This window comes from Haemaphysalis longicornis, unplaced genomic scaffold (genome assembly GCF_048455015.1).
Source record: "Haemaphysalis longicornis isolate Haplotype H1 unplaced genomic scaffold, Haemaphysalis longicornis Haplotype H1 scaffold_9, whole genome shotgun sequence".
Classification (NCBI taxonomy): Eukaryota; Metazoa; Arthropoda; class Arachnida; order Ixodida; family Ixodidae; genus Haemaphysalis; species Haemaphysalis longicornis.
This window is the reverse complement of record NW_027526460.1, coordinates 149,841,433-149,861,384: the sequence shown is the minus strand read 5'-3', so window position 1 is coordinate 149,861,384 and position 19,952 is coordinate 149,841,433. Positions and strand designations below refer to the sequence as shown.

General features: G+C 47.3%; 1 protein-coding gene across 1 annotated transcript in view; it reads left to right on the top strand.

The window, feature by feature from the left end:
* Nucleotides 1-19,952, top strand: part of LOC144151985 (luciferin 4-monooxygenase-like) — a 146,706-nt gene that overhangs the window by 15,314 nt on the left and 111,440 nt on the right. Inside the window, exons 3-4 of the mRNA XM_077683169.1 lie at nucleotides 8,494-8,695; nucleotides 9,689-9,792. Of these exons, the coding sequence (XP_077539295.1) occupies nucleotides 8,494-8,695; nucleotides 9,689-9,792 (306 nt within the window). The remainder of the gene's footprint in view (nucleotides 1-8,493; nucleotides 8,696-9,688; nucleotides 9,793-19,952) is intronic.

Sequence of the window (19,952 nt, the reverse complement as noted above, 5' to 3'; positions counted from 1 at the left end):
AATGAATGAATGAATGAATGAAATCAATGATTAAATGAATGAATGAATGATTGAATGAATGAATGAATGAATGAATGAATGAATGAATATGAATGAATGAATAAATGAATGATTGAATGAATGAATGAATGATTGAATGAATGAATGAATGAATGAATGAGTGAATGATGGAATGTATGAATGAATGAATGAATGATTGATTGAATGAATGAATGAATGCATGAATGAATGAATAAATGAATGATTGAATGAATGAATGAATGAATGATTGAATGAATGAATGAATCAATGAATGAATGATTGAATGATTGAATGAATGAATGAATGAATGATTGAATGAATGAATGAATCAATGAATGAATGATTGAATGATTGAATGAATGAATGAATGAATGAATGAATTATTGAATGAATGAATGAAATGAATGATTGAATGGATGAATGAATGATTGAATGAATGATTGAATGATTGAATGAATGAATGAATGAATGAATGAATGAATGATTGAATGAATGATTGAATGATTGAATGAATGAATCAATGAATGAATGATTGAATGAATGAATGAATGAATGAATGAATGAATGAATGAATGATTGCATGAATTAATGAATGAATGAATGATTTAATGAATGAATGAATGAATGAATGAATGAATGAATAAATGAATGATTGAATGAATGAATGAATGAATGAATGAATGCATGATTGAATGAATGAATGAATGATTGAATGAATGAATGAATGAATGAATGATTCAATGAATGAATGAATGAATCAATGAATGAATGATTGAATGATTGAATGAATGAATGAATGAATGAATTATTGAATGAATGAATGAAATGAATGATTGAATGGATGAATGAATGATTGAATGAATGATTGAATGATTGAATGAATGAATGAATGAATGATTGAATGAATGAATGAATGATTGAATGAATGAATGAATGAATGATTGAATGAATGAATGAATGAATGAATGCATGATTGAATGAATGAATGAATGAATGAATGATTGAATGAATGATTGCATGAATTAATGAATGAATGAATGATTTAATGAATGAATGAATGAATGATTGAAAAAATGAATGATTGAATGAATGAATGATTGAATGAATGAATGAATGAATGAATAAATGAATGATTGAATGAATGAATGAATGAATGAATGAATGAATGCATGATTGAATGAATGAATGAATGATTGCATGAATGAAATAATGAATGAATGATTCAATGAATGAATGAATGAATGAATGAATGATTGATCGAATGAATGAATGAATGAATGAATAATTCAATGAATGAATGAATGAATGAATGAATGAATAATTGAATGAATGAATGAATGAATGAAATCAATGATTAAATGAATGAATGAATGATTGAATGAATGAATGAATGAATGAATGATTGAATATGAATGAATGAATTAATGAATGATTGAATGAATGAATGAATGATTGAATGAATGAATGAATGAATGAATGAGTGAATGATGGAATGTATGAATGAATGAATGAATGAATGAATGAATGAATGAATGAATGAATGAATCAATCAATCAATATATCGATAAACAATCCAATAAATGAATCACAGCGGATGAATTTTTACCTCCGTGTAGTCAATGGTGGGAAAAGAAACACGCAAGTAGACGCTGGGCTAAGAGAACGAGTTTTATTTGTAAGTATGTAGACGGCTCGGCAAGAAAAGTTTAATGCACTACACGAAACAAGCATGCGGTGCCGTAGTACGTGCCGTTGTTTCGATAGTTCCTCCTACCACAAGTTACGAAAGAAAAGCTGGCGACCCACCTTGCTGGCAAAATACAAGCAACAGGATGATTTATAGTTTGTTTAAATGGAATTTTTACTTTACACCTGTATAATTCCTGCTTGACCGCAACATTGTGAGCAAAGTTCTGCATTAGCCAAAATGGCACTATTAAAAAAGCGCAATTCATTCTTAGTATAGCGTAAATGGAGACAGTGGGTTTAATTTAAACGGAAAAACAAAAATAAATTTAAAAATAACAAACAAGTGACGCCCCAATAATATATACATACCGCCATATAACACCATATGCCGCCACAAAAAAATGGGCAGGGGAAAAAATGTGGTTGATTCCTCGGTCATAGGAATCGGTAAAGCACGAAAGTGAAATGTGCAGAAAATCTGCAGCGAAAGGAGCATGATTTGGAGCAGCTGTCTTGTCGGTGCGCTTGGCGAGCGACATCCTGCTAGCGGGCGGTTCAGGAAAAGTGCGACCACTTCGGTCCTGCTCCGTGGCGTGTACGGCAGCCGGCTGTGTTGCGACGAGGTCAGCTTCTGGAACGCGAGAGGTAGAATGTGTTGCTTGAACTGTGAACGTACGCACGCGTTCCGCTTCCCGCTGGCGTTTCTATTCGCATCAAATATGTCGGTGTTCGCGCCATTCGCCCGTCTCTGTCGCTACGACGCAGCTTATGCCAACTGTTCCCGCTGGTTAGCGTAATGACGCACTACTTCACTTCACCTCTCCTAGACGGCAGCCCCATCCACGTTTCTCCTGTGTTCATTATCGTGACGTCATTTCCTTGAAGGATATGACGCCATCGAAATGATGGTGAATCCGTAAAGACTACACTTTCATGTTAAAAAGCCAAGCAAAAAGCAACCAAAGCATGAAAAAACTGCGATACTTGCGTCTGCCCAAAAATACAGAATCGGGGAAGTTGTAAGGCCCCTATTTGCTACAATAGTGGGAGTGTAAATTACTTACAACGAAGCAAGAATGAAAGCTATGAAAAAGTGTAATATTGACACGGTCGTAGGGGTAGAGATGTGGTTTAATAAAATTGAGGCGGCCGGTGCGCGGGGAATTTATAGGCGGGAACCGGTCAGCACATAGCGAGTAGCGCGCAGCTCCAAGGTCTTCCTCCTCTTCTACCACTCGCGGCCGGTCAGTTCGTTTTGGTTGTCTTCTCGCCTAGTTTCGTTTCTTTCCTTTCCGTCGTAACATTTTCCCCCGGGGCAGACGAAGCTTGCCGAACGAGTGAAGGGGTGCGAGAGTGACAGCGTTTCAGGCGAGCTACATGCACGACCTGCGTCCTGCTGGAGCAACGACCATTAGACGTGAATTTGGCGATGACATAGTTGACATCGTTGAAGCGGGAGAGCACCACGAACGGTCCGAAGTAAGTGGAGAGGAATTTTTGGTGTAATCCTTTCTTGCGCGCCGGAGTCCATAACCAAACTTGTTCACCTGGGGTGAAAGCGACGGGAGGATGTCGGTCATTGTAGCGAGCCTTGGTACGAGCTTGCGAGCTCAGAGTACGAAGACGGGAGAAGCGGGGCGCTTGTTCAGCACTGCACAAAGTTTGGGCCAGTAAAAGGTGGTGATGTGGTGAGAAGGGCAAGATTGTGTCCTGAAATGTACGTGGAGCACGGACATACAGTAGAAAAAATGGAGCATAGCCAGTAATTTCGTGTTTGACGGTATTGTAGGAGTACGTAACGAATAGTAGCACAGTGTCCCAATTCTTCTGATCGGACGGGGCCTACATTGATAGCATTTTGGTCAGCGTGCGCTTTGTGCGCTGCGTCAGACCATTAGTTTGCGTATGGTATGCGGTGCTATGGTGAAAGACAGAGCCACAAAGTCTCAAAAGTTCCTCTACAACGTCTGCCGGAAACTGTCGCCCGCGGTCACTGATGATAACGCGCGAAGCGTAGTGACGACGGATAACAGAATACAGAAGCAAGGCTGAGACGTCCTCAGTTATACTTGCAACGAGAGAGGCCGTCTCGACGTACCGTGTCAAGTAATCGATGCACACGATAATCCACCGGTGGCCTGTCGAAGACTTCAGTAGAGGTCCAAGAAGATCTATTACCACTTTTTCAAATGGTGACGTAGGTGGAGTCATGTCATGCAGAGGTCCCGGCGCATGGCTTCCCGGGAGTTTATGACGCTGGCATTGTGGGCAGCCGGCAACGTATTGCTTCGTAAATCGCCGCATTCCTGGCCAGTAAAAATTCTGTTTGAGTCGATGTAGCGTGCGCACAAAGCCAAGGTGACCCGCTGTGGGGTCTTCGTGCGTAGCATGTACAATGGCGGCGCTGGAACAACCAAAAGGAAACGGGCGCCATCCACCGAATAGTTCCTCTTGGACAACAAGCCGTCACGCACGACAAACGGGCACGATGGCTGCGCTTGATGCGCTGCCCCAAACAAGGTTTTTAATGAACTATCCTTCAGTTGTTCTTCCTTCAAGTTGCAGGTGGTGGGAACTGCAGTCGACAGAGATGCCAGGCAGTCATCAAAGTGATCGTCGTCACACGGGGGCAACGAGACAGGAAGGCGTGACAAGCAGTCCGCGTCAGTGCGCCGGCGTCCGCTCTTGTACGACACAGAAAAATCGTACTCTTGTAAGCGCAATGCCCAGCGAGCTAGCCGGCCGGATGGGTGACGCAGGCCAACCAGCCAGCATAGTGAGTGGTGGTCCGTGACGATGGAGAAGTGACGCCCATACAGGTATGGACGAAACATATGAACGGCGAAGATCCCAGCTAGACACTCAAGTTCACTAACGTTGTAGTTACGTTCGGCTTTCGTCAACGTTCGGCTGGCATAAGCGATAACGTGCTGCGCGCCGCCATTGAGCTGGGCGAGTACAGCACCAACGCCTACTCCACTGGCGTCGGTGTGAAGTTCGGTAGGGGCAGCTGGGTTGAAGTGGCGAGGAAATGGGCTTGAAGTAAGTAAAAACTTTAGTTGCTCCAATGCGGCTTCACAATCTGGCATCCACTAAAAGGGGGGTCTTTCTGTAGCAGTCAATTCAGGGAGTGAGAAAGTTGGGCTAAATCCTCAATAAAATGTCATAGACACAAAGGCCCAAAAACGTCTGAGGTATTTTCACGAACGTGATGTAACGAAGCGTCGAACTGCTGAGATCTTTTGCGGGTCGGGTCGAATACCGTCCTTGTCGATGAGAAACCCCAGCACGATTGCTTGACGTTATGCGAAATGACGCTTCTTTGAAATCAGAACCAAACGAACGTTTTTGAATCCTATCAAGAACAATGTCAAGGCGTTGGTTATGCTCGCTAAACGTCGTGTCATTATCATGTCTACACCAGTAATCTTCGTTGTCATCTGTGTCAGTTCACGTATATTTTTATTACATGTTTTACACAACTATCACTTCGTCCTCATAAAACAACTTTTCTTTGGCCCTCTTTGCCTTTAGTCGGCTTAACGCAATAAAAACCGAACTATCGTCAGATTATGAAGTCGTCCAAAGAACATATACATATCTCCCGCTTAAGGCCGCGCAAAATTGTGTCCATAAGCCTTTCAAACGTCGCAGGCGCATTGCATAGCCCAAAAGACATGACATTGAATTCGAATAGGCCATCTGGTGTCACTAAGGGCTGTTTTTTCCCTGTCGGATGGGTGTACCTGAATTTACCAATATCTTGACCTGAGATCGAGAGAGGAGGAATATGAAGTGGAATGAAGGCAGTCGATAGCGTGATCGATCCGCGGTAGGGGATATACGTCCTTTTTGATGACAGCATTGAGACGACAATAGTTGACAAAAAATCGCCATGAATTATCTTTTTTCCTTGACCAAGATCACGGGTGCGGCCCAGGGGCTTGAGGACTCGCGGATCGCCCGTTTGCTCAGCACCGTCCGTTCGGAAGGCGACACTCGATATGGCTTCTGGCGTATAGGGGTCGCATCGGCGGTGTTGATTCGAAGCTGGAGCCGGGAGGCAGGAACAGGAAAGGAATGATCGCCCTCGGCAAAGTAGAAAGTCGACAGATAAGGAGTGAGCGTTTTCAGTAGTTCGCACTGTTCGACGGACGAAAGGGAGTTGTTGATCATGCGCTTAAAGACGGCGGTGTAGGTAGGTTTTTTTAAACAGGTTTAGGCGGTAACAGGGTATTTTCAATAACTGAAAGTACACCTGCGCTGGTCTCGCTGGGATCGTCAACTGGTGTGGGCAGAATGTCACCCCGGAAACAAATTTCGCCAGTACCACAGTCGAGTGTAGCTCCGCTGTCGCGTAGGAAATCTATACCCAATGCAATGTCATGGGTAACTTGCGCCAGCACAGTAAACTCCATCCGGAATGCCTCTTCTCCAAATGTAACTGTCGCGGAACAACGCCGACAGCGCGCAGATGCAAGCCCCCGACACCGCGGAAATGAACGTTGCGATCACACGCAAACATAACTTTGTGTCCAAGACGATTCTTGAAAGAAAGACGCATAACCGAAATTGCGGCACCAGTGTCCACTAAAGCTAACCTTGCTACACCATTCACACTAACGATCACTTTTTTTTTGACATTATCACAGGTGGGGGAATTGGTGAAAGCGACCGCCTCGCGACTTCACCCCGTGGGTCGCAGAAGCTAGTTTTCCAGCGTCGGTGATCCTCGCCTTCCGCGCGGTGAAGGTGATCGGGCTTGGTGCGTACGTGGGGGAGAGAAGCTGAGGTCGGACACGGGCGAGTCGTTGCGAATGTTGCTCGACTGGCTGGACCGGTAGAAAGTGGAAGTCGGTATAGTCGTTTAGTAAGGCGGGTTATTGCGCATTGCCGTAGGTGGTCTCGCGAAGTGTCCTTCAGGCTGCCGTAGGCGATAGGGACAAAATCGGGATATGTGACCCGGGAGGTAGCAGTTATAACAAACAGGAGGCGGTCGGGGCACGACATATCCTTGCAGGGGTCGTCTGTAGTCATGAGGTGGTCGGCGCAGAGGGTCACTATTGGACGATGCAAACGTCCGAAACGGGGACCGATTAATCCGTGCTCCCGAGCGTTCATTCCGAAACCTGGTTGGCCGACACCTCGAACTGTCCTCACACCAGGGCATCGGAGGCTCTGCTGGAGACTCTTGCAATGCACACAGATGGTAGATGGGGCGGAATGGAGCGGGACAATGATGGCAGGGCGGGTCGAGGCTGACGCGTTGCTGACCAAGCTCTTCTCTTACAATTCTTCGAACCTGCGACGCGATATCTCCGAAAGGGTTCGAATTGAAGTCCACACTGGCTACGGTGGTGAAGTTTGCTACACGACCGAACTTGGGTGCAATTCGCCGCATTTTCAGTGCCTCAAATGCCCTGCAGTGGCTAATCACGTCCTGGCAGACGTTATTAAAAAGGTGTACACGTCCTAAGCAATTCCCTTGAGCAGGTGACTCACCTGGTCCTTATCGGACATGCTACAGTTAACCAAACGGCACAGCTTGAGCACTTCCTCGATGTACGTTGCGCAGGTTTCCCCAGGAACCTGGGCTCGTTGCGCGAGAGTTTGTTCAGCCTTTTTCTTTTTGGTGCCTGAATCCCCGAAAGACTTCTTCATCTTGGTAACAAAGTTATCCCACGTAGACAACCTTTCCTCGTTGTTGTCAAACCACACAAGGGCGGTTTTGTCAAGAGAGAAGGACACGTTGGCGAGCTGTGACGCTGGGTCCCAATGGTTGTACTTGCTAACCCTTTCATAATGTTTCAGCCAATCTTCCACGCCCTCATCCGGAGCCCCAAAAAAACATGCGTGGTTCCCTCGGGTGGGGCCACAGGCTCACCCTTCCTGGTGCAGCAGCGTCAGTAGCTCCGGTGTTCGGCATGTCGGTCTGTCTGGGGAGTAGCCGAACAATCCGCCTGCTCCGTCAAACTCGTCGGTTGTTTTCAGGGGGGTGTCGATACCCGGCTCCTCCACCAATTTACACGGTCGTTGGGGATGAGATGTGCTTTATAAAAGATGAGGCGGCCTGTGCGCAGGGAATTCGTAGGCGGGGAGCGGTAAGCACAGAGCGGTGGTGGTGGTGGTGGTGGTGGTGGCCCGAAAAATGGCACATACCCACTTAGGGGGATTGGCCAAGAATAGATATGTTTTCATTACAATCAATCATGCGAGGCAAAATAATGGAGCAGAACGAGTAGCGCACACCACCTACGTCTTCTTTCTCTACCACTCGCTGCCGGTCAGTTTGTTTTGGTTGTCTTCTCGTCTAGTTTCGTTTCTTCCCTTTCCGTTGTAACAATATTGAAACCTATGAGGCTACGTATTGCCATAGGTGCCTCTACAAGCTCGCAATTAACACGAGCAGCATAAAAATGCTGATACATTATAAGGGAATTCTCAGCATTTTTGGACATTGTCTTTATTGCACGTAGAAACGCCATTGCTTTTCTTTTTTCAAGCACAGCCACGTTCAACAGACCCCAGCAATATACGCTCGTTCGAGCAATGTGCCTTATTGTTTCACAAAACTTTTTGCTGAGCTGGTTTGTACATACCTAAAGAAAGAAGAAAACGTGGCGCCTGTATCTGTCTTACTTTGTTTTCTTCGTCCACGTCCAGTTTGCGCCACGTTCTTTCTTTCTTTAAGTATGGTTTTACATTCTGCACACAGTTGGGAACGGAATGTAGAATGTAAAAATGCACCAGTAACTCGACGGTTTTCGTGTTTTTTTTCCCCAGTTGGACGATAAAGTGCGGCTCACGAGAGGAGAGCTCCTGTCACGAATGAAGCGTTTTGCAGCAGGCTTTCAGGCTCATGATGTGGGGCTCGGTGACCGTGTGTGCGTTCACGTTGAGAACAGCGTGGACAGCATGGTGGCTCTTTTCAGTTTGACCTTTACTGGCGCCTCCGTACTTCTCTCGAATCCGGTGCTCAATGAAGGTGAGACAAAATACACCTGTTTTCCACCACCTTGTGTATATTATTGGTGAACGCATTGCGCAAACCAGACTTGATGTCTTGAGTGTGGAACGCCAACATTCTGTCCAAATTTCATGCGCTCAGCTGCGAGAATGGCAGTATATGGCTTCTCCACATCAGTTCCGGGGCTTCTGTATCAACTGCTCGGTCAGATTTTTCAGTTTCAGGGCGTTCGTAAATAAATACCTGAACCATTGCTGGAACACATATTAGGAAGCTATCGTATTTATATGTGCTCTTTCACTGGGGTGTTGGTAAGTGCCGTGAGATTACTACTTTCGGTGGAAAAACGCAACTTTCAACACGGTCTGTTAACAAGAATGGCCTTCTTCGGCAAGTATGTACTTGCTATATTAAAGCTTCATTGTATTCCAAAGACATAACACATATCAGCTGCCGCATCCGAGCACGCTGTAGTCGTCAGCGAACCATCAAAACAATGACGAAGCGGGCGTGCAACGAGGAAAACAATATAAAAACGATAGAATGCAACACACCTAAGATGTGCGCCAACAGCGTTCCAACAGTCTGCACACGCTGCCATGAAGTCAATCAAAAATTAGTTATGCTTGCACAATTGTGCCTTACCCATGTTATGCAGCACAGTAATGCCACGATACCACCATACAACGGCTCAGACCAACAACCCTAATCTCCCCATGCTTCTCGTGCGCCACATTCACCCTGTGATCACAGCTTAAAGTAAGCTAATGGGTTGCCTCCATAACCCGGACCTCAACCAAGGTCACTCATCGTACCGTGAGCCGTGGTAGGGCCTTTCTACTACCTATGATCATGCGTATCAAAGAACACGCCGTCAATTGCGCCTGGTTTGCAGGCACAACCTAATTGTAACGGGGTGGCAACCTTCAAACAAGAACCGGCGCATTATCTCCTTTTGGTGAAATCAACTGTTTACTTGCTCTCTTCTCAGCATGCTTTCTTTCTTGGTAGGTGAACTGCTCTTTCAGCTCGAGCATAGCGGGGCAACCCACATCCTAACCACTGAAAGGAATGCTGACAAAGTACTTGCTGTACAAAAGAAGCGAAACCTTACGGTAGGTAAATTTTAACACATGAAAGAATTTGATGCTATTGTATGTTGTTTCGACGTTTATTTTGTCGGTTTTGACGGGTTTGATTGCTTTAGCTTGAATGATCATAATATAACATTTGACCGCAGCACCATAACCGATGAACGCCAGTTTGAGCACTTCTAACTTGTTGATTGGAACGTATAAAATTTTTAGAGCAAGTTACGTGACATTTGTAGAAGGAAAGGAATATTCCTGTAGTTACTATACTTAGTCAATTCTAAGCACCCCCTTTTTTCCACGATTTTGAAGCCCAAAGTGTACATTACTTCCCGAACAAGACGCGGCTTAGATTTGAAACACAGAAATTGCACCCCCCCTAATAATTTTGCGGCCATATGTGTAGGGCACGCGGGCAAAAAAAAATGTTTTTTTTGTGTGTGAAGCAAAGAAAAATACGTACAGATAGTGGACCCCCCTTTTACGTCTGAAACTCAGTCACCATCACTACCATTGTAGATCATTCTGCCGCTTGGGCTGTCCTTCTCAGTATCCCCTGCAGGTTGTGTTCTCTTTCGTTGAAGTGGTTTGTATTTCAAAATTTCATAAATTACGTGGCCACAACGTGTACTCGAGCCCGCTTCCACGCATTTCAAATCTACCTTGCGATCATTGCTTAGAAAGGGGCATGCTGAGATTCGCGCGGAAACGTTTTTCAAATTTTTTTTCCAGAAAGTAGGGGAAGCTACTTAGAATTGGGTGGTGCTTAGAATACCAAATACGCTGTGTTTGTACGTGCTTGCCCACGGCAATACTAAAACACCAAGCATGCTACACGAAGTACCTTCGTTCGGACAGCTCATGCCAAATTCAAATGTCGAAAGCAGGCTGGCAGAATGCGCGTGCTTTGGATAATAAATGGCCGGAAGACGTAAGGGAAGATGATTCTAGAATTATTTGTGTTTTCCCAACAACGTTTGTTGGTCTCTAGCTAATAAGGTATAAGTTTTAAAAACGTCCCTATAAATATAATGTCGCGAATATTTATCAGACAGGACGATACGGAATCAATAAGGAGCTTGACGTTTGATCAAGAACAGAGTGTGCGGATGCTGAAGGCCTAAAAACACACACTTAACTATAGAAAACTGCAACGCACGATTCCCGTTACTTTTGACTAACAATGTGGAGCTAAGGAAACCATGATTTAGGGATTAAAACTACCACCTCCCCTCGCGATGGAACGATGGAACGATGGAGCGGAGCGGCGCAGGCACCGCGTTTTATAGCGCGCATAACGGTGAGGGGACGCGCCGGCGCCAGTGCGTCTGCCCCGGCTATTGCGCAACACAATCCAACGCAATCCACTTTTTTTCAATCCAATCCAAATCCAATCCATGCCAAGCCAAGCCAAGCCAATGTAAGCCAATGCAAGCCAATCCAATCGAATCCAATCCAATGCCCCTCGCGAGATAGTGTTCGCTATCGGAGAGGATAGGGGGTGAGCGGCGGAGAGCGCAGCGGGCGCGGCGAGGAGAATGGGGGAGGGGCGGGCGCCGACGACAACGCCGACGACGCCGGATGCAGGGACAAGGCGAGTGAATGAGATGCAGTCGCATCTAAAAACCAGCCAAGAAGACGGAGACACAAGGAAACAGACAGTACGATGCTGGACTAACAACTGAATTTTAGGAAGAAAACGAGAACCTCCCCCAACCACAAGCTGCGGATTGGCAGAACTAAAAAGTGATACTTATCGCTTCGTCCATAACTAAAGATAAAGTTCGCGACAATGCATAAAATCGAACAAAAAGCAAACAAGAAGGTATCAAAGATTACCCGCCAAGAAAAGAAATTCCTTGTCAGAAAGGCTCAAAGATGAAACGCTTATGCATCCCTGCTGTCCCGCAGTCCTAATATAGAAAGCCTCTAAAATCTTACTCTCGAACTTGGTCCGGCCACGTCCTAAGATTGCAATTTTATCAAACATGGGTGTGTAGTGACTATCGCGACAATTGCGACAATGGGTTACCAAATGGGCACCGTCTGAAGAGTTAAGAGAAGCACAGTGCTCCCTAGTGTTGTCGTTTATACATCGCCCTGTTTGGCCGATGTATACTTTGGTGCACGTCAAGGGAATCTGATAAACCACAACCGTGGTGCACGGAATATACTTGGTGACGTGCCTGGTTGTGCACTGGGCTTTCCGTTTATCTCACTGCTCTACTCGAGAACACAAACCAGAGAGCTTGCGCGGGGCTGAAAACACAATGTTTACGCCATGCCTTTTTGCTACCTTTTTCTGGTTTTGCTACCTATCTCTGGTTTCTAAGATGCGTCATAATTGCCCGAACGTAGCTTTTTAAATACTTTCTCGGCAACCGCACCCAGGACCGCGCTTGGGTAGCCTGCTTCATTCAAACGATTTTCTTGTTGACGAAAACTGCGCTCAGTAGTATGAAAGCAGCTTTTCTTTAAGGCATTAGACAGGAAAAGTGACGTGATCCCTCTCTTCAATACTTCGAATGTGAAGAAGAGTACGGAAGGAGTGCTTTCTTTGTACGCGGCGAGTACATCTAGAAGGCGTGGCCATCGGCACAGAATGACAATTGCAAATCCAAAAACCGACTACTATCCTCGCAAGGAAGTTCGAGCGTAAAACGCAAAGCAGCCGAGCATTGAATAAAAAATCCCAAAATTGACGTAGCAATAGAATCAAGGTTGTCATCACGTGAGAGGTTTAAAAGCACTAGAAAGTCATCTACATATCTAAAAAATTTTACTACCCTGTCGTCATTAAGAGATTGCTTCAGCAAACGGTCAAACGTGGCTAAGAATATGTGACACAAAACAGGAGCGACTGAGGAGCCGATGCAAACCGCCTCCCTCTGGACATACAATTCGTCATCGAATTTCACAAACGTGGCGGAGAGATAAAATGACAGCAATTCAAGGAAAACATCACTGTTCAAGCCGCATTGGTTCTCGAAGCCAACGGTGCCAGACTCCTCTATGAGTTTACGAACAGTAGAACAGAGCTCATTTTGAGGTACTGAATAGTAAAGGTCCTCTATGTCAACCGATAAACCTGCGTTCACATGTGGCAGCCCTTTCACCAAAACATCGGTAACATGCATCAGTAATCCGCCGCGGTGGCTCAGTGGCTAAGGCGTTGCGCTGCTGAGCACGAGGTCGCGGGTTCGATTCCCGGCCGCGGCGGCCGCTTTTCTGATGGAGGCGAAAAGCAAAAACGCCCGTGTGTACGAGATTTCAGCGCACGTTAAAGATCCCCAGGTGGTCAAAATTAATCCGGAGCCCTCCACTACGGCGCGCCTCATCGCCTGCGTTGCGTCGGCGGGTTAAACCCCACAATCAATCAATCAATCAATCAACATGCATCAGTAACATCGGTAAACTGCCTCATGCCGACATTCATCATTCTTAACCCCCTTTTGACGCTGTGTGATGTGCAAAGATCCGCCGGCTGGCCGGACCACTTGTTGAGCCGAGGCTAGCAAGCAGGCGTGAGTGGGAGCTAACTTGCGACGGCCGCACGCGGCAGCTGTACGTCAACGCGCCAACCGCGAGAAGTGGAAGTTTAGGTGGCAGGCGGATTGTTAATTTCAAGCTCCCTTCGAGCCGCCGACGAACGGGAAAACACATACGACAGAACCCCACGGCGATGACCGAACATCCGCTTTCCCAACCCGCTCGATAAAAGTTTCTTCTTGTCACGACGTTCTCTCTCTATATCTCTGCTCTTTGCTTATCAATGTCTTTTGAGGTCGCGTTGTCACTCCGATCCTTTCTTCGATAGGGGGCTTCAATTCACGCGCATCCGCCGCAAGGGTGGAGGCGCGTACCCGTTCCCACCACCATTTGGGTCACTCGCTGGCCGCCGCAGCAAATCACTGTAGCAAGACCACGCTATAGGCGGTATTCAATGAAAAGTTTAGCGGGCGATTTTTGCGCCTGGCAACACTGAAAACCGCCATGTCGGTGGCCACCATGCCAGCGCATGCGCTTTGCGCCCGCGCCTCGAAGAAAAAAAAATACCTGCGCACATCGTCTGCTGCGTTTCAGCCCGATTATCGGTAGTGGCGTCAACAGATATAATATTATTCGCACTCACATTAGGTGGTGGCGCTCTACCCACCCTCGAGCACTTCGAATCCACGGAGGATGAAACCGCGGCTTCGAACGGCAGCAAACGTCCGACGCTGCATTTGGCTGCCGCCGCAGATGTTGACGCAAGTGCGCGCGCACCGCATCCACGAAATTATGTATGGTAGGTGCCCTCTAATACGTGGTTGAGTACAAAAAACCGAATAATTTCTTTGTAGAAATGGTTCACGCGTACACCGATTTAGCGCTGGCTTTTTCGTCCATTAAATGTTTTACACCCAGCAAAACAACTCACGTCTGACGTTAGAGCGCGGCGGCTGGCAGTCAGCCGATTTGCGGCGGCTAGTTCGTACCCGTCTGGTGATAGGTAGATCGTACACCCGTCTGGTGATAGGTAGATCGTACTGTGCTGCACAAACAGCACTTGGCGTGGAGGTATTACTTTGCGTTCAGAGGGCAACAGTTTCGTAATGATGCAGTTCCTGCTGTCAAACGGACCACTGCGCTCACGTTGCAACCTTTGCGCCACGACGGACTCGCACTCGCTCGTAGGTGTGCGCGGAGGCTGGGGTTGAATTGCAGATAAAGTTGTCACACTCATGAGCGGAATCGTGACTTTTCGCGTAACCAACGCTATCGCGGCACAAATGACTATCGAATCACTCGCACACGCCTTGCACGGCAACCCAAGGTCACTCGCGGCCGGCGGCCTGCCTAGCCGCCATGAAGGCATGGAGGAGAAGAGGGGTGCCTGATCTGGGGGTCGGGCGCACAACGTCGCCTTGGCAACAGCCGCTTGGCCACAGATATGGCGGCGCACTCGCAAGTTTGCCTGCATGCATTCCACGCTATTGAATGCGGGCTATAACTTTCGCCGCAAAGCGGTTTGCTCGCTAAGTTTGAATCATCTTACCTATTTGGCGTTGCAGGGTCTTGTGGGGAATAAAAACACCTGTGTTGAGCACGTTGACCCATTAGCCATGGCACGAGACCGTTCAAAGGGAATCTCCACCATGTACGGCAATGCTGTTTTTTTTTATCTTCACCTTGTGCTATCGTTCATTTCTCGCATCCTTTGCAGTTTCACACTCACTCTTCCCCTATCAATTTGCTCGACCCCTTCGGCCTTATCTAGCACGCACAAGGTGCGGGGCTGGCGGTTTATCAATAGCGCCGGACGCGGCGCTTGGCTGGCCGACAAGCTTGACAACAAAGAGGGGAGGGGGGCACAGCGTAGGCGTTGCTTTTTATTAAAACTTGTGATTTCAGCTAAAGGTTCAGAAATCATGCCAGAACACGGTAAATATAGTAGTTGAAATACGTTTTTAGCCCACATGTGACGCGAGACCGTCTACTAGGCCGGCATTTACCCCAAACCCCGTCGTACCACACTTTCCCACGGTCCCTAGAAAGTTGTATTATCGGGGTTCCACTGTACTTGTAAATACACTATGCCCTGCTGTTTATAATTCTACTCAATGTGAGTACGTGCGTAAAGGTATTTTGCTTGGACTGAGATGGTGGAAGAGGCAACACGCCAGCACGTTGCTGTTTAGATGAATGAATGCACCGAGGAATGCAGCAGTTAAGCACTTGTAATAAAAAAATGGGAACACTATCCGCAAGAACTAGCCTGATTTGAAATACGCCCTGTTGTATCAATTCGATGCCTACCGTAGTAATGTCAGTTTCGAAGCCAGGAAAATTTAGCTGCTAGGCTAAGAGGTGATGGTTTGGGGTTTGAGAAGGCGTCCGTGGCACTACCATATCAAGTGGTATATGGTGCCAGCACAGAGCGGAAGTTACAAGCAGCAGAGTGGGGTACATTGGGTGCGGTACATAGCAATTAGTAGAGTGTTATGGGGATACGACTTCGCTTGTAGGCGCCGCAGAGTGGTTTCTTCGTGGCTTGTTAGTCGTGAATGTGCTGTGAAGCGACGGCGGTCGTTTTTGTAGGGGCTAAGATTTCGGTGTATGTGTGGAGTAATGCTAGCTTTGAGGTGGATCGGTCGTTGTTTCGTCCTTCTGGGTTAACGGCCCGGTGGGTGTGAGCACGGGCAGCGGTGTGTGCCGCCTCGTTCACTTCGAGGGACTGGCGGCCGGGTGACAAGTTTTGGCAATCTTTTTACTTGTCGAAGAAGGTACACTGCGGACCCGCCGAGGTGGCTCGGTGGCTAAGGCGTTGCGCTGCTGAGTACGAGGTCCCGGGCTCGATTCCCGGCCGCGGCGGCCGCTTTTCTGATGGAGGTGAAAACGAGAAACGGCCATGTGTACGAGATTTCAGCGCACGTAAAGGTCCCCAGGGGGTCAAAATTAATCCGGAGCCCTCCACCATGGCGCGCCTCATTGCCTGCGTTGCGCCGGCGCATTAAACCCTAAAATCAATCAAATCAATCAGGTACAGTGCGGGTTCAGAGATACGGCCATATAGAAGATTTCGGCCGGGCGATCTGAGAATCGGTGATAATAGCAAAGAATGTCGCGCCTTCTGTGGCAGCAAGAGTGATGGCGAACTCCTCAACAGTTTCTATGGAAGCGGTGAGAATGGTCACTGCTGCCAGTTTTGTGCCGTGCGTGTTAACGACACAGGCTGCATGTTCTTTCTGATGAGGGTAGGGCGATGCATTTGTGTATCCATTGCATGGCAAGTTGTGGTTGTTCTTATGAATTTAGCGTGCTTGTTTGCGCTTCTTTGTTTGTTGCATACCGGGTGCATATTTCGCGGTAGCAGGGCTACCAGTATATGCTGTCGAATGTATGATGGTATTCGAGTGTTCTAATCGTGTCCTGTGGGACGTTGTAGTGCAGACAGAAAAGTGTTGCTCCTGTCCAGGGGTGGTGTTCTGTCCAGGAGTGAAGGAGTCCTGTCCAGGAGAGGTGTTCGTTGTTAGGCCGTGTGTCGCGGCTTCAATTCCTGGAATTGCGAAAGGCGTACCCAGTTCTCTGTTTCACTGACTGGTGTACTGTGGTGGCCGCTGTGCCTGTGTCATGGGATGAGCTTCGAATGATTTCTTCTGCACTTGCAGCAGGCTGCATCTGTTGCGGCACGGCTAGGTATTATTCTGTTAAGCTTGTGCGCAGTCGTGGCTTTTAATTCTTTGCAGCCCATATGCGCACGGAGATGCAAAGTTCTCCGGATGCCGACGGTTCCCTACAGCGTATTGCAGAAGTGGTTCTAATTCTGAGACTTAGTTTTCTAGCATATTTGTCTGCTACTTGTGTAAGCAGGACTATACGGGTGTGTAGTTTCCGCTTAGTTTTCCATCTTTTCCAGATCCTGATGAGGCTGTTTCTGGCGTCCTATATGTATTTGAGGATATTGACAATGGCTGGGTTGTCTTAGGTAACCGGACGTTTTTGTGTATTTGGCGAGTGTTGTTATAAGCTGCGGGACCCAATATTCCGTGTTTTGGATTGACTCAGAAGGCAATTCTCCTCTCCTATAAGTGTTTGAGGATATTGTCTATGGCTGGGTTGTCTTAGGTAACCGGACGTTTTTGTGTATTTGGCGCGTCTTGTAATAAGCTGCGGGACCCAATATTCAATGTTTTGGATTTACTCAGAAGTCAATTCTCCTCTGAAGACCTTTTAATCAGTAGGTTAGGCTGTCCCTATTTTCTGCCTGTTGGTTTTTGATGCGGGATTCGGAGTTCTATAAAGTGGTGGTCGCTTCTTAGTGTTTCGTCTAGGCACGTCCATTTGTCATTCTTGACGTTATAAGTTAGGGTTAGGACGGGGGAAATTTCGTGGGTGACGCTGTTTCCAATACGCGTGGGTGTGTGTGGGCTGTTGCGTAGATGAATACGATGATGTTGAATTGCATCATGAAAGTGTATGCCTTCTCGATCGTTGCTGAGGTAGCCCCACATCATGTGATGGACTTTAAAATGCCCTAGTTTTATTAAGTTACGACCTTTAGTGCGGATTTCTTCTCTGAAGAGCCTGCCCATTTATGACAGTAGGACAGCCGTTGGGCTGTAGATATTTCGGACATATAGCCTTGACTGTGTCTTTTTTGCGGGTATGGCGTCCACGTAGGTGTAATCGATGCTGGTGGGGAGGGTGTGTTGTTGGGCCGTTTGATCGGTCCGGACATGGTGGCCGTGCGGGCAAGGGTGTCTGTTTGTATGTCGTATAATATTTGAGGGTTAGGTTGGTCGTGTCTGTTCTTTGTCGCGCGGTGATATCCGGTCGGCGTCGTTGAATTAAATGAAGGAGTGAAGATTTCTTGCTACGGTATAGGCGGCAATTTTATTGCCATACGAGGGTGGTAGGGGGGTGGGGGAGGGTCGCGCCTTCAGAAACAGAAACTATGCGAAAGAGAAACAGAAACAGAAAGAAACAGAAACTGTGCGGCACATAGTGTTAGATAGTGAGGGTATCCATCCAAATCTACATGAAGGGAATATTGGGCTTTCAGAAGGCCTACGATTTAAGGGTATCACAGAGGAAGTTAACTTCGAGGCTGTCGAGGGAACGAAAAGAACATTAGAATGCTGGTGGACGAAAAGCAGAGAGGGGAATATTGCCTGGGACAGTTACCACCTGTAACAGGAAAAAAAACGCGTTGCGGGCCTAATAAGCTTTAGTGCCTGCCCTAAGAAGAGCTAGTATTAAACCAAGAGTGTAAATAATGATTATATTAGTCCTTTTTGGTAAGATGACATGTCATCACCCCGCTTCAAAGGGGAGAGCAATAGCAATCATCATCAATCATCATCATCAGGTGGAGGGAAGAAGGTATCCCCCTCGTCATTGATCTGTAATTTGGCCCCGTAGTGATTTCGTGGGTGAGAGCATTGTTAGATTTCTTGCGCTTTTTCCTATGCGGAATTTCTAGTGCGGCAACGTGCTTTTTCCTTAGTGTAATTTGTAGTGCGGCGACGCGTGAGTCGACAGCTTCAATTTTCGGGTTCAGGTCCGAAACAAGTCCACGGATGCACCGTTTGAGGTTCTCAATCATGGGTGAAATAACAGCTGGAATGAGGGCGCATTCCGTTGTTGGATTGGTTGGTATGGGTTCATCGTGCAGTATTGTTAACGGCCGGATTTGTGGACGAAGCTGAGCTATTTTCTGTTCGGAAGCGCGAATTTCTTAGTGTTTTCGGCGAGTTGCTCGCGGTGTTTGGCGTTTTTCTGTTCTAGTTTAGCATATTGGGGGTTAGTGGGAGTGGCGGGTGGGGACTCGGGAAATGCAAGGAAATGTGGGAATTGATCAGAAACACTTGGTGGTTCAGCGGCGATTTCCGACCAGCTCACGAGGGTGGAAACCTGGCGCAGTGGTTGTGCATTCCTTGGGGCATGCCACTGCTGGTGGGTCCAAGAGTAGCGTGTTGTTCCGAGCGATGTGACCTCTTTCCCGGACCCGGATATCAGGCGGTAGTGGTCGCAGTGTCTTGTGGCAGTCTCGGCTCGCTGTTGGGTGGTAAAGTCAGCAGAGTTTGCACATCGGCACGCACTCGTGGTCGGTAGCAGCATTCTCCACGTGACACTGGATTCTTCACGTGACACAGGGCGCAACATCGGATGGTTTGCCGGTAAGGGCGGCATGGCGTGAGAATTCCGTACGCCTTAATGTATAACGGACGTGCACGCCTTCGAAGGTGATGACTACGGAGCTTCAGGCTCCCACCATGCGGGAGCTGATGCGTGGCACCGTCCTAGCGATAATAGTGTGCAGTTGCTCTTGCTGGATGGCTTAATTGATAACGTGAATATACTGCGCGAATGATTCCCGGGATATTTTTTAGACATGCGCCTTCTTCGTACGTTACGGCGGCAGGTTGATTGATCGATTATCAGGTTTAACTCGCGGACGCTGCACAGGTGATGAGGTGCGCCGTAGTGCAGGGCTCCGGATTAATTTGGACCACCGGCGTATTTCTAAAGTGCACCGAGATCTCAAACACACGGGTGTTTTCGCTTTTTATCTTTATCTGACAACCAGCCGCCGCGTCCTGGAATCAACCCTCCGACCTTGGGCTCAGCAACACAGCGCCTTAGCCGCTAAGGCACAGCGGTGGGCAGCGGCACCAAGCTGTAGTGTAGAGGAGTTCCAC